The sequence below is a fragment of the Podarcis vaucheri genome (genome assembly GCF_965113315.1).
Source record: "Podarcis vaucheri genome assembly, chromosome: 1".
Lineage (NCBI taxonomy): Eukaryota > Metazoa > Chordata > Lepidosauria > Squamata > Lacertidae > Podarcis > Podarcis vaucheri.
The window spans coordinates 139,395,948-139,408,221 of NC_138759.1; the positions used below are offsets into that span (position 1 = coordinate 139,395,948).

General features: G+C 41.4%; 1 protein-coding gene and 1 long non-coding RNA gene across 3 annotated transcripts in view; one reads left to right on the plus strand and one right to left on the minus strand.

Annotated features, from left to right (window-relative positions):
• Positions 1-12,274, minus strand: part of CPS1 (carbamoyl-phosphate synthase 1) — a 159,965-nt gene that overhangs the window by 124,397 nt on the left and 23,294 nt on the right. For both annotated transcript variants that reach the window (XM_082228040.1, XM_082228039.1), the window contains 4 exons: positions 3,941-4,030; positions 3,113-3,241; positions 2,459-2,565; positions 1,542-1,683 (listed from right to left, as the gene is read on the minus strand). In XM_082228040.1, coding sequence (XP_082084166.1) covers positions 1,542-1,683; positions 2,459-2,565; positions 3,113-3,241; positions 3,941-4,030 — 468 coding nt within the window. The remainder of the gene's footprint in view (positions 1-1,541; positions 1,684-2,458; positions 2,566-3,112; positions 3,242-3,940; positions 4,031-12,274) is intronic.
• Positions 298-1,337, plus strand: LOC309535395. The gene is made up of 2 exons (XR_014221242.1): positions 298-898; positions 1,040-1,337. It is a non-coding gene; the product is annotated as an uncharacterized lncRNA (long non-coding RNA).

The window sequence follows — 12,274 nt, forward strand, 5'->3', positions numbered from 1 at the left end:
CTCTGTGAAGCATTTGGCACATGTGCCTAACCCCATGCCCTACTGCAACACAGGCAGTAACCAAAGCTAAGTACATGTCACTGCATATTGCTTCCCCGTCTGCCTTGCCTTGCCCATTCTGGAAGGGATCGCACTATATCTAAAAGGAATGGGTGTGTAGCGGGGGTGGGGGGCTCCTAGATCCACTACTGTGGTTGGAGGCAGAGGTGGTCTCCACAGTCCAGAATGCTTGCTGCCATCTTAGAACAGCAAGAGTCTGGCCATTGTGCAGGGTTGCCATGGGGAACGGTACAGGAACCTCAATTGGTGCAAAAATATAGTGGTGCAAACTGCATGGGATCCATTACCCCTGTGTTTAAAGGACTTCACTGGTAGCCTGTTTGCTACCAAGCCAGACTCAAGGCCTGCACTTAAAGATATGCTGGGGGTGATGGAATGGTGGTTCCACAGCATCCAGAAATTTGGTGTGTAGCTACACAAAAAAGGGTGGCCTCAGTACAAGTGCCTCCATTAAGGAATTTTCTGTGAAATAAGGGCAATGCCAACCTTTTCTCTTTTTTAGTTATTTAAAAAGTTCACTTCCCGATTTTATCAAACCAGTGATGCTCCTCTCTATTTCTGTCTGCAGAGGTCTGATCCTGATCAGTCCAAGGATGCACTCAACATGAGATTGTTTGATCATCATCGAGGGAGGGCATAAACTCTTGCAGCTATGAAAGTTTCTCTTGGGTCTATCAGAAGATATCTCCACAAGAAACTGCCCCTGTCACATCTGCTGCACACCACATGCACTGCAAGGCAGATAATATTGGAACACCAAGGGATAATGATGTGAACGTTACAATGTTGAATCTGCCTTGACAGATGATTGGGGAACATCATGAAGTATCATCCTTTGGTGAGCAGCGAGGGTGCTATACTACCCAAGCTGGGCCCTGCTGATATAGAATGCTATGCCTACTTCTCCCACTACTAAAAATAATCTCAATCTTTGCTAATATAACTTTTTTTCTTTACTTCTATTCTCTTCCATACAAAGGACCCCCGAGTTCCAATTAATGCTGGAAGCAAACCTGAATAACTGCTAGCTTTTATATTTTCAAGAGCAGAAGAGTCATTTCTTCTTTGTTTCATTGTGCCTTGGCTTCAATTTCTCTTTCCATGAGGAACAGTCATACATAATTAGGGTCTGCAGACTTCTCCATTCAATCTACCAGTCTGGGTTTCCATCACCTCCAGTCATATTTCCTGTTTTTCTGAACATCCAGCCTAAACTCAAAACCTTGGACACTACTGTGTGATTTCTGGCTCGCTCTATTAAAGGAATCTTCCCGCTATCCCTGAATGGAATAAATCCAGTATATTATCCAGTAATTAATCAAAAAGAAACTATTCATCGAGGAGCAAAAACACACACCAGGAGATTGGCATTCTAGGTAAATCAGAGGCAAGCATGTTCTTGGGTGCACCTGAGCAGAGTACAGCTCATCTTCCCTGTCTCATGAAATTCTTCACAGATACCCAGAGAGAGGGAGCTTTACCTCATTTGTTTGATCATTCGCATTCACAAATAGAGGCTTCCAGCCAGGAGGGAGGGAGTTGCTGTCAATCGCGTAGCCATGATTCTGAGCAGTAATGAAAGCCTGTCCATTCATCATGTTCACAACTGGTTGATTCTGTCCTCTAAAGGGACACACACAAAGAGAGAGAAGTGGGGAAGGAATAGTTTGGGGAGGGGAGGGTGGGTGTGTGAAGGGCAGGAGAAGAAGGCCACAATTAATAACATGCAGGGGCAAGCAGAAAGGAACACACTGTACCACCCATTACCATTATCCATTAGGAGGATAACAACTCTGCTTTTTGCCATATTTATTTATTTGCATTTATTATTTACCCATAAATGCCTAATCCTCTATTGGGGAATAATAATAATAATAATAATAATAATAATAATAATAATAATAATAATAATAATAATACCAAACAGAAACACACAAAAGGAGCTACAATAATCCCACAGAGGTTTTGAAAAAGGGCTCAGAAACAATCAGTGGAGAGATTCAACTAATAATCTGCATCAGCTTTAAACTGGAATGGCCAAAGTCAATGCCATGGAGCTGGCCTCCTGACACTGGCATCACTGCTGCTGACGGGGACAGGGCAGAGGGCAGGGCAGCTATGAGTTCCAGGCTGCAGAGGGGCACTGGCAAAGCCCAGCAATGCACTTGTGCAAGCCCCGCCCTTAAAGCAACACCACTGGTGTTGGGGAGGGGGCAGCCTTGCAGCACCACCCCAGCCACTCCTACCTTTAAGATATAGATCTATAGATTGTACTGTTACAAAGCCAGGATGCCATATTTGGGCAGTTTACAACCCAAACTGATTGGTGTGGGGTGAAGGCAGGATAAATATGTATCTTGAAGATGCTGTTGTCGCAGGTGTAGATTTGTCACCATACCTGTTGGCCATGGGCATTTTGTAGGATGAAGCCCCAGCTGCCAGACCAGTGATTAGATTCCCCAAACTGATTCCAAACAAAGGTTCCTGACGATCACTCTGTAGAACCTGGGTGGGAAAGACTTATATCAACATAGGAAGAGCATCTGCTGGATCAGGCCCATGGGCCATCGAGTCCAGCATCCTGTTCTCGCAGTGGCCAACTGGATTCCTGTGGGAACTCTGCAAGCAGGATCTGAGCACCAGACCCCTCTCCCTTCCTGATATGCAGAAGCATTCCTGTCTCCACAGTCATCATGGCTAGTAGCCACTGATAGTCATTATTCAGCCTCATTGGCTACCCATGAGTTCTAGTGTCTTTCCACTTTCTCAAAGCGAAGTATAATTTTGTAAACTTCTATCATGTCACCATAGACAATCTACTTTTCCATCTCGCAGTTTCTCACATTAAAGGCAAAGGAGTTTCTGGAAGTAGCACATCAAGTCAAGTTAAAACAGCCCCCCCCCTTCTTTTTCCCTAACCAGGTGAAATGTTGGAGAGCTGAGGTTTAAGGAATGCACACATCCCAAGGTTGTGAGCTGCCACTGTGCAACATGGGAAATTTAGGGCAACAGTGCTTTGAGCAAAATATCAATTCTCGTGCATGTTCTCTACCTTCCTGACATTTTCAATTAGTTCTTGGGCTTGGGTTGGATCGCCAGGACCGCCAGAAAGCAAAAGCCCATCATACTCCAGCCTGGTGAAATCATGATTCCAAGGAACCAGGTGCACCTCGGCACCTCTCTGGGAAGGAAACAAAAGGGAAAGTATGAAAAAGTTTACTATAGAATGACATGTAACTCCGTGATGCTGAACAGTACAGCCTAACATGATACAGTAGAGTCTGAATATGAAAAAGCCAACTTTAAAAGGATTTGAACTATCAATCACAATGGAGCTCACTGTCCTCCTTCTCTCAACCTGGCATTTGCTCTCCCTCACTCCCACTCTGACATTTTCTTTATATGGCATACTTAGATGCTTTAGTTTCAGTTTCAGCCGACACTATTCTGTAGTTTTGTTTTTGGGGTATCTGAATCACTGAATCGCTATGAGGCTTCCTATCTTGCTTTGCCTTGGACAAGCCTAGAATCCCTCTGAAGCACCTGCAGATCCACTGCACACTCCTAATCCATGTCCCCTGGCTTTCTCGGTTTGGCCAAATGGACAGAACGAATGGGCGCACTTCGCACATGTTCAGAGGTTTCCCCAGTTTGAAAAACAAATCTATCAGACCCAATGAGAAACTAGAATGGACATGACAGTCCATCTTTAGCCTCTCATATGCTAAAGATGTGTACAGAGTACAGAACTTGAAACTGCCAGAATATCTGTGAAAACTCAAGCAATTAAACAATTGTCCAGTTTGTTGGTCATGAGCAAATCAAAATTATAAAACCAGGTCCATAGAAGAGAAAGCCATTTAAAAAATGTACGATTTACCTTCACAAGCAAACGAATAGCATTGTGCTTTAATCCACAATCCACAGCCACAATTTTGATTGGATTACCTTTTCCATATACTTTGACTTCCTGTTGATACATTTAGAAAAAAAGACATTGTTACTGGCAACTTATTTGTTATATGCATATCCTACCTTTCTTCCATTATGGAATGTAAGCAGCTGATGGAGTTTCACGTGGTCTCTGATAGAGGCACTAACCAGAACTAGACACACTGTATATTTGCTGCGTCATGTTTCTACTGGCTATGTCGTGGGGCTTAGTTAATTCTACAAACTTATTCCTCTGCAGTTAGTTAAAAAGCAAGGAACTCTATTAAGCCCTGAAAAAAGCATAATCCCATTTAGCATGCTTAATCAAATATTGAAAGATGAGGTATAAATCTAAAATGCATACGTTTTTGTATGCATATAATACAGGCATCCATAAGAACCATTTTGGATTTTATAAATATTATTATTTTTTTCAGAAAAATATAAACATGAACATAAACATTATCAACACAATTGGTTTTCCCCTTCCCATGCCACCCCCAAAATAAAAGACTAAGGTGTCAAATTTTCCCATAAGTCTATGTCTAGAGTTGGTGGGTGCCAATCCTCAGTGTGTTCATTTGAATATTTTATAAAAGAGTTAATTTTTTAAAAAAATAAAAACGAATATTTTATAAAGGGGTGTCATAAACAAAACCATCATTCAGGGCTTGTACTCTTTTAGTTAGTTTCTCAGATAAAGCAATTATCTTCTGTTTCCATTGCATGATCAAGTCCTTCCCAGTTCTTTGCTATAAGTAAACATGCTGCTACCGAAATTAAAGTGATAACTTCCTTGTGTAGTAATTTGAGTATTTTTAAAGATTGTTAATAAACCTAGACATGGGCTACATTGTACATCCTGGTTCGTGTTTTTGTTTATTTCTGTAAATACTCTTTCCCAAAATACTTGCATTAATTCACATGCCCACCAGATATAAAGTTGTACCAGTTACCTTGCAGCTTTTCCAGCTATATTGGTTTATCAATATAGCTGAGTCTTACAGGTGTTAGATGATATCTATGTATAAATATTTTTATCTGATGCGGGTTGTGGATGGGGATTTGGGGGGGGGGGCCTGTCCATAGATTGTTCCAATCTGCTTCTTCGATTTCTAAGCATAGGTCCTTTTCTCAATTTTGTTTAATAGCCAAGCATTGTCCATTGTTCAGCCATGTTCAGAATCAGTTTTTCAAATTGTGTCAATGGTCTAATTGCTTGAGATATAAACACTGAATCTGAGATAGAATGTATCACCTGATAGAATTAACAGCCAATTCACCCTGCATCCCCCCATTCTTCCCATGATTTGCCCTGCTGTGGGTGAAATATCAATTTCATAAAAGTGAATCTATCTGTACAATACTTTTTCCTTCCATTTGGCAAATGGGTTTGTTATCATTTCTAAGATAGTTTTGTTATGAACCTGGTATTTTGTGTTGCAGAGGTTTATCAAATTCCAATTCTATCCAGATCTTTTTTACATTGTTTATCATGCTGATGACATTTTCTATATGGGCTGCATCATGGTATCTTTGCAAATGTGGTGGGCTCATTTCTCCCTCTCTGGGAATGTTGATACAATACAGTCAGTTGAAGTTTAAGTCTCTTGCCTTGGTGAATGAAGCTTACAATCTTTTCTTCTTCTTCTTCTTCTTTTGAAATTTCTTGGGGGTCTTTGCTGAACTACATACAGGCAGAATTTCGAACAACATTTTGGCAATATCCTCATTTTGATTGACGATACTCTACTCATCCAAGAGATGAGTGTCTTTGACCTTCTTTCAATATCTTTTTTAATGTTTTTCATCATTGGTAAATGTTAACTTATTTAAAGTGTGTCCATGATTTTGTGGATTCCCAAATATTTATTATATTGTAGGCAAAGTTTAAAACTAATTTTAGTGTATATTTTCCATAACAACAGTCGTGCCTGATAAATTGGTTGTTTCCATGGTTTACCAATCAGAATTTCTGTGTTTTGCCTCAATAGTTTCTGGGCTCAATTCAAAGTGCAGTTTTTGACCTTATGTGGTTCAGAATCCCAATGCCAAAAAGACTGTCTTTCCCCACATGAAGCAAACCGGACATTGTGCTCATCATCTAAAGCCCAAGGGAGGTGTGGAAAGTGAAGGCACAAGAATAGTTCTTTTCAGTGGTGGTTCCCTACTTAAGGAATGCTCTCCCCATGGAAACAGCTATGGCAAAATCATTACTTGTTTTTAGCCACTAATAACATTATTTACTCAGTGCAGTGTGTGTGTGTGTGTGTGTGTGTGTGTGAGAGAGAGAGAGAGAGAGAGAGAGAGAGAGAGAGAGAACGAACTTTAGGTCTTGCTTTATTGCTGCTTTTTATATTTGATTTTGATGGGGGGGTTTCATTATATCTATTCTTATTATGCAAGTCAATTTGAGACACTTCGGTTTAAAAAGCAACAAATAAACACATACATAATGGTGACAGGGTGCTTGTAACCCTTTACAACTATTAATTAAAGTTTATTCTAGTGTTCAAATTCATACATTTGCCATTAGATTCTCTTTATTATTATTTTGGGCCTTTCCCCCCATTCTAACAGTCTAATTCTAATTTTCTGTTTAAGAAAAAGATGAAGGAATCTTTAGTTCCTTCTCAGCAAATACATAGTATGTGAACCACGTTGGATTCAATCCAGGGCCCATCTGTTCTATTTCCAGCAGTGGCCACCCAGGTAGAATGTGAAGGCAGTAGCTCTTCCCCACTGTTATCATCAGAAACTGATACTCTGAGATATACCATCTTTGAACATGGAAGTACCATTTGGATATTATGGCTGACTATTATTATTATTATTATTATTATTATTATTATTCTATGGTGTGTTGCCACCAATAATACAAAAGGGCTTATATCTGATTTAACAAAAAGCTAAACTAATGGAAAATAAAACGAGAGGGAGAAATGTTTTAGCCACTAATAATATACATATGCATCTCTTAATAAACCTATCTGCCATAAAATATTTCTAAAGGTAAAGGTAAAGGTACCCCTGCCCGTTCGGGCCAGTCTTGCCAGACTCTAGGGTTATGCACTCATCTCACTCTATAGGCCGGGGGCCAGCGCTGTCCGCAGACACTTCCGGGTCACGTGGCCAGCGTGACAAGCTGCATCTGGTGAGCCAGTGCAGCACACGGAACGCCGTTTACCTTCCCACCAGAGCGGTCCCTATTTATCTACTTGCACCCGGGGGTGCTTTCGAACTGCTAGGCTGGCAGGCGCTGGGACCGAACGACGGGAGCGCACCCCGCCGCGGGGATTCGAACCGCTGACCATGTGATCGGCAAGTCCTAGCCTCTGAGGTTTTACCCACAGCGCCACCCGCATCCCTAAAATATTTCTAATCACCCTTTAAACATCTAAGCTGGTGGCTACCTATTTGTGGGAGATCAGCAGCCAACCCTAAGTAAGGGATATTCTTGCTAGTTAGTATGAGAAGGGGCTGAGTCCACAGAGCTGTGTTGCTGATAGGCAGATACTCAGACCACAGAAATACAATGGATAGAGGGGGCTCATTTCCTCTCCTGAAGGTGCATATTGTACTTCCTGTTTCCCCTCTTTCTCCCTTTGACCAGCGTTGGATGGAGACATGCCTCTGTCTGCTCCAGCTTTAGGCACATGCCTAAAGGTAAAGGACCTCTGACCGTTAGGTCCAGTCGCAGTTGACTCTGGGGTTGCAGAGCTCATCTCGCTTTATTGGCTGAGGGAGCTGGCATACAGCTTCCAGGTCATGTGGCCAGCAGGACAAAGCCGCTTCTGGAGAACCAGAGCAGCGCACAGAAACGCCGTTTACCTTCCCGCCGGAGTGGTACCTATTTATCTACTTTGCACTTTGACGTGCTTTCAAACTGCTAGGTTGGCAGGAGCAGGGACTGAGCAACGGGAGCTCACCCCATCGCGGGGATTTGAACTGCTGACCTTCTGATCGGCAAGCCCTAGGCTCAGTGGATTAGACCACAGCGCCACCCACATCCCTCTAATGCAAGATTAGAAGTAAGTAAATTATATATTTAAACTTACTTTCCAAGTTGTTGACTGATTCTTTGTTAACCAGGGGAAGAAAGAGAGAGCCAACTTACTTCATAGCTGGACTTGACCAAAACAAGTTTTTATAGCCTAATTCCTATGCTTTTAATTTTGCTGCCAAGGATGGGATTTTGAAACTCTGTTCAACCCCTGAATGTGGGCACTTGGAGAAGAACTGCAATTAATATATCCTCTCCTATCCATTAAAACCCATCCCACACTATTCATCACAAACTGAGGCAGTGAACTTCAAGGGAATTATGTGTTGTGTATAGCAGAACTTTTGGGGCTCTTCTGAATCTACTGCCCGTTAATTTCATTGAGTGACCCTAGTATTACAAGAAAATTCTCTATACCATTTTCTCCACAGCCATACCATTCATGATTTTATATACTTCTATCATGATTTATGTTGTTTTCTTTTTCAGCAGACTTTGTGGAAAATTAGCTTCATAAGCTTGCTGTTCACCATTTATTGCCCCACATTGGTACAGACCATTTGACCAACCTGTGGATTCTTAGATGCCTATTTTTTAATACCTTTTGCACCCTTGCGCCTACTCCTGGGTAACCAAGAATGTTTTCCAGCAATGAGCAACTCAGCATTCTTCTTCCTCATCAAACCCACTGAACCTGAGACAGCTGCTATTTTAAAATGCACACTTTCCAAAGTCCATGTCTGATCTACTGCTGAGCAAACTATTTTTATTCTTTTAATAACCCCCTTTTAATCAGGCTCTTTTGGCATGCAGATATTTCACAGCTGGAAGGCTTCATGATAAGATGATAATCTCCTAACTGAATCATTTCACAGGTGAGCTCCCACTATTCAGGAGGAAAACAGAAGCTTCGCTCAGGAAAGTCTTATTTGAAGGGTACACGGATGCTATTAAAACACAAGTCCTTCATGCAAATCTAAATATACAGCCTGAGCTTCAACACGGTTGCATCACACAGCACTCAAAGCTGCTGAGCGGACACATTCTAGCTTCCTCATTCTACGTAGCTTCCTACCAAACGGCAGGCATATGGGAATCCTATCACTGCATGGCCCAGCTGCCTAGCAGCGCTGCTGTTACTGGAAGAAAGAGCTCTAGTGATTCATTCCCCAGCCAAGAGCTATAGACACATAACGCTCTAGTCCATGGTGTCCAGCTCTCCACATGTTGTGGACTGTATGTTGATTCAGCAATCCTCGACAGTGCAAACTATTTAATGTAAACATCAAACTTCTACCCTTTGTTTTGTACTTGTACGTGAACTGGACAGACGTGAAGAAAGGCCAGAATAATGAGATGTGGTTGCAGGATATGGTCTGAAGGTACATGAAGCCATTGATTTGCTGAAGCTAAGCAGGCCTTGGTCTGGTCAGTGCCTGGATGGCTGACCACCGGAGAACTAGGTTTATGCCACTTTGGGTTCCATGATGGAAGAAAGGCAGGACCAAAACATAAGGAAATAATCTGGCTCCTAATTAATATTGTATGGAAATAATATATTATATCTTCAGAAATACAGTGGTACCTCGGGTTACATACGCTTCAGGTTACATACGCTTCAGGTTACAGACTCCACTAACCCAGAAATAGTGCTTCAGGTTAAGAACTTTGCTTCAAGATAAGAACAGAAATTGTACTCCAGCAGCGCAGTGGCAGCAGGAGGCCCCATTAGCTGAAGTGGTGCTTCAGGTCAAGAACAGTTTCAGGTTAAGTACAGACCTCCGGAACGAATTAAGTACTTAATCTGAGGTACCACTGTACACAATTTTGGTTATCTTTTTGTGGGAACCCAAATGTAACTCTCCTAAGTCAATAGCAAACTTCTTGCAGAAAAGCTGAGAAGCTTCCCACTGAATTAATATATTCTGCAAGATGTAGCCTATTGTAGTTTCAAAGGCATAAATTTTAAAAAAAATCCTTTCTAACCTACCGTTGATAAGAAAACTCTTAAAATGCTACCACATTTTGATTTACATGGAAACAGTTGTTTGCTAGGACATAGATTATCATGTCCCATAATTACCACCACTGAAGAGCTTAGTTAATTGTCAGCTTTATTTGTGATGTTACTTTATAAGCCTATAAAATAAAGTTATAAAGATAATGAGATCACAGGAGTTCTGTTAATCTTTTTATATCTCATTTATGTATGCTATTTTCAGCATCTTTATAGCAAACCCTTCTTGTTAATGGCACAGACAATCAACAGCACCTACTCCTGCTGCTTATTTATTCTATAAAATAGCTTTAGATATCAGGCATTCCACTAGGGCTGGACTGAATTGACAGGAGCCATTTCTTAGACCTTTCACACACCTTGAAATCAGCATACCCTCCAACATTTCTCCAATGAAAATAGGGACGCCCTAAGGAAGAGCGGGGCAATCAACTCAGAAACTGGGACAGCTTCTGTGAATCCTGGACTTTCCCTGGAAAATAGGGACACTTGGTGGGGTCTGAATCAGCTGTTTTACTTCAGTTACATTTTGAGGGTGAAATGAAATTCTTTTGGCTGAGGGGAACAGAATCAGAATGGCCACCATTTTGTTTTTCCTAGAAAACTCCATTCTTAGGTGCTATTTGAATTTGATGGCTTCCACACAGTCAAGAGTCCACCTCTCCTAAGCTACTCACTTGGGACCACTACACAGTGGACTGCAGCAGAATCTCTACCCAAAAGAAAAAGAAACACTTTACAAAACAGGTGGATCTTTTTCCCCAGAAGCACATTTTGTTCAAGTAGTGCAATATTAAGTACTCCTCCAACCAAAAGGAAGTGATTGAAGAAGGCTGGCAAATAGGTCCACAAAGAAAAGGTACAGACAGGACTACTGTACCAAGCCCAGGGGCAGCCATGGGGCAGCCCAGACTCTCAGGTTTCATTTTTTAAAAAACAACCTTAGTCTCCCCCCCCCCTTTTTGACTGAGAATTACGAAGCAAAATGAGAAGGCACTCATCTCATGGCTTTTGGGGGGGGGAGGGGAAAAATTAATTTGGATCCCTTCCAGTCGGGATTCAGGCCTCATCATGGGACTGAAACTGCCTTGGTCGCAGTGGTCGATTATCTCCAGTCCAGCTCCAAGGGCCTTCTGGCAGTTCCCTCCCTGAGAGAAGCTAAGTTACAGGGAACCAGGCAGAGGGCCTTCTTGGTAGTGGCACCCTCTCTGTGGAACGCCCTCCCACCAGATGTCAAAGAGAACAACAACTACCAGACTTTTAGAAGACATCTGTTAAGGAAGTTTTTAATGTTTGATGTATTACGGTATTTTAATATTTTTTGGAAGCCGTCCAGAGTGGCTGGGGAAGCCCAGCCAGATGGGCAGGGTATAAATAAATTATTATTAATTATTATTATTATTATTATTATTATTATTATTAAATTAAATATCCAAGGCTCCATTGAGCTTAATGGGACTTACTCAGTAAACATATTGAAGAATCTGCAGAATCATTTGGAGAAGAAAAGTTGGGGGCAGGTCCACTTCACAAAATTATTTTTTATCAAATTAAGGGGTCAATTCCACAATGTTTTGATTGAATCAGTTTCTCCCCAAGTTCCAGCCCTAGATTCCACAAATTGTCCTCTTTTATTCTGTACAGGCCAACTATTCTTATCACATCAAAAACCCAAGGGAATATCAACTCAATTAATAGGAGACAAGGCTCCTGCTCAAAGGTGACCCTAATAATATTTGCTCAAGGTAAGTGGAGCTTACTCACTGATAAATTATGCTGAGAATTGTAATATGTAAGACATCTAATAATACAAACCAGACCATAAAAATGGTAAAGCTCACATTCTGTGGGATAACCAGCCTCTGTAACCAAAATGCTCAAATCCGTGCTGTTCATTGAAATAAAATTATATGAAAATGATTTATTGTTGGCATCTAACACCAAGTAAAATTGCAAAAATGTACAAACTAGTTCAAATCTGTGCTGGAAATGTAAAGGGAAGGAGGGTACTTTTTACCATATGTAGTGGACATGTACACTGGTAAAAGCTTTCTGGGAAATGATATAGAATGAATTAAAGAAAATGTTTAAAAATACAGCCATACCTTGGGTTAAAGTCACTTCAGGTTGAGCGTTTTCAGGTTACGCTCTGCGGTGACCCAGAAGTAACAGAACGCATTACTTCTGGGTTTCGCCACTTGCGCATGCGCATGTGCAGAAGTGGCGAGTTGCAACCCACACACGTGCAGACATGGGTTGCA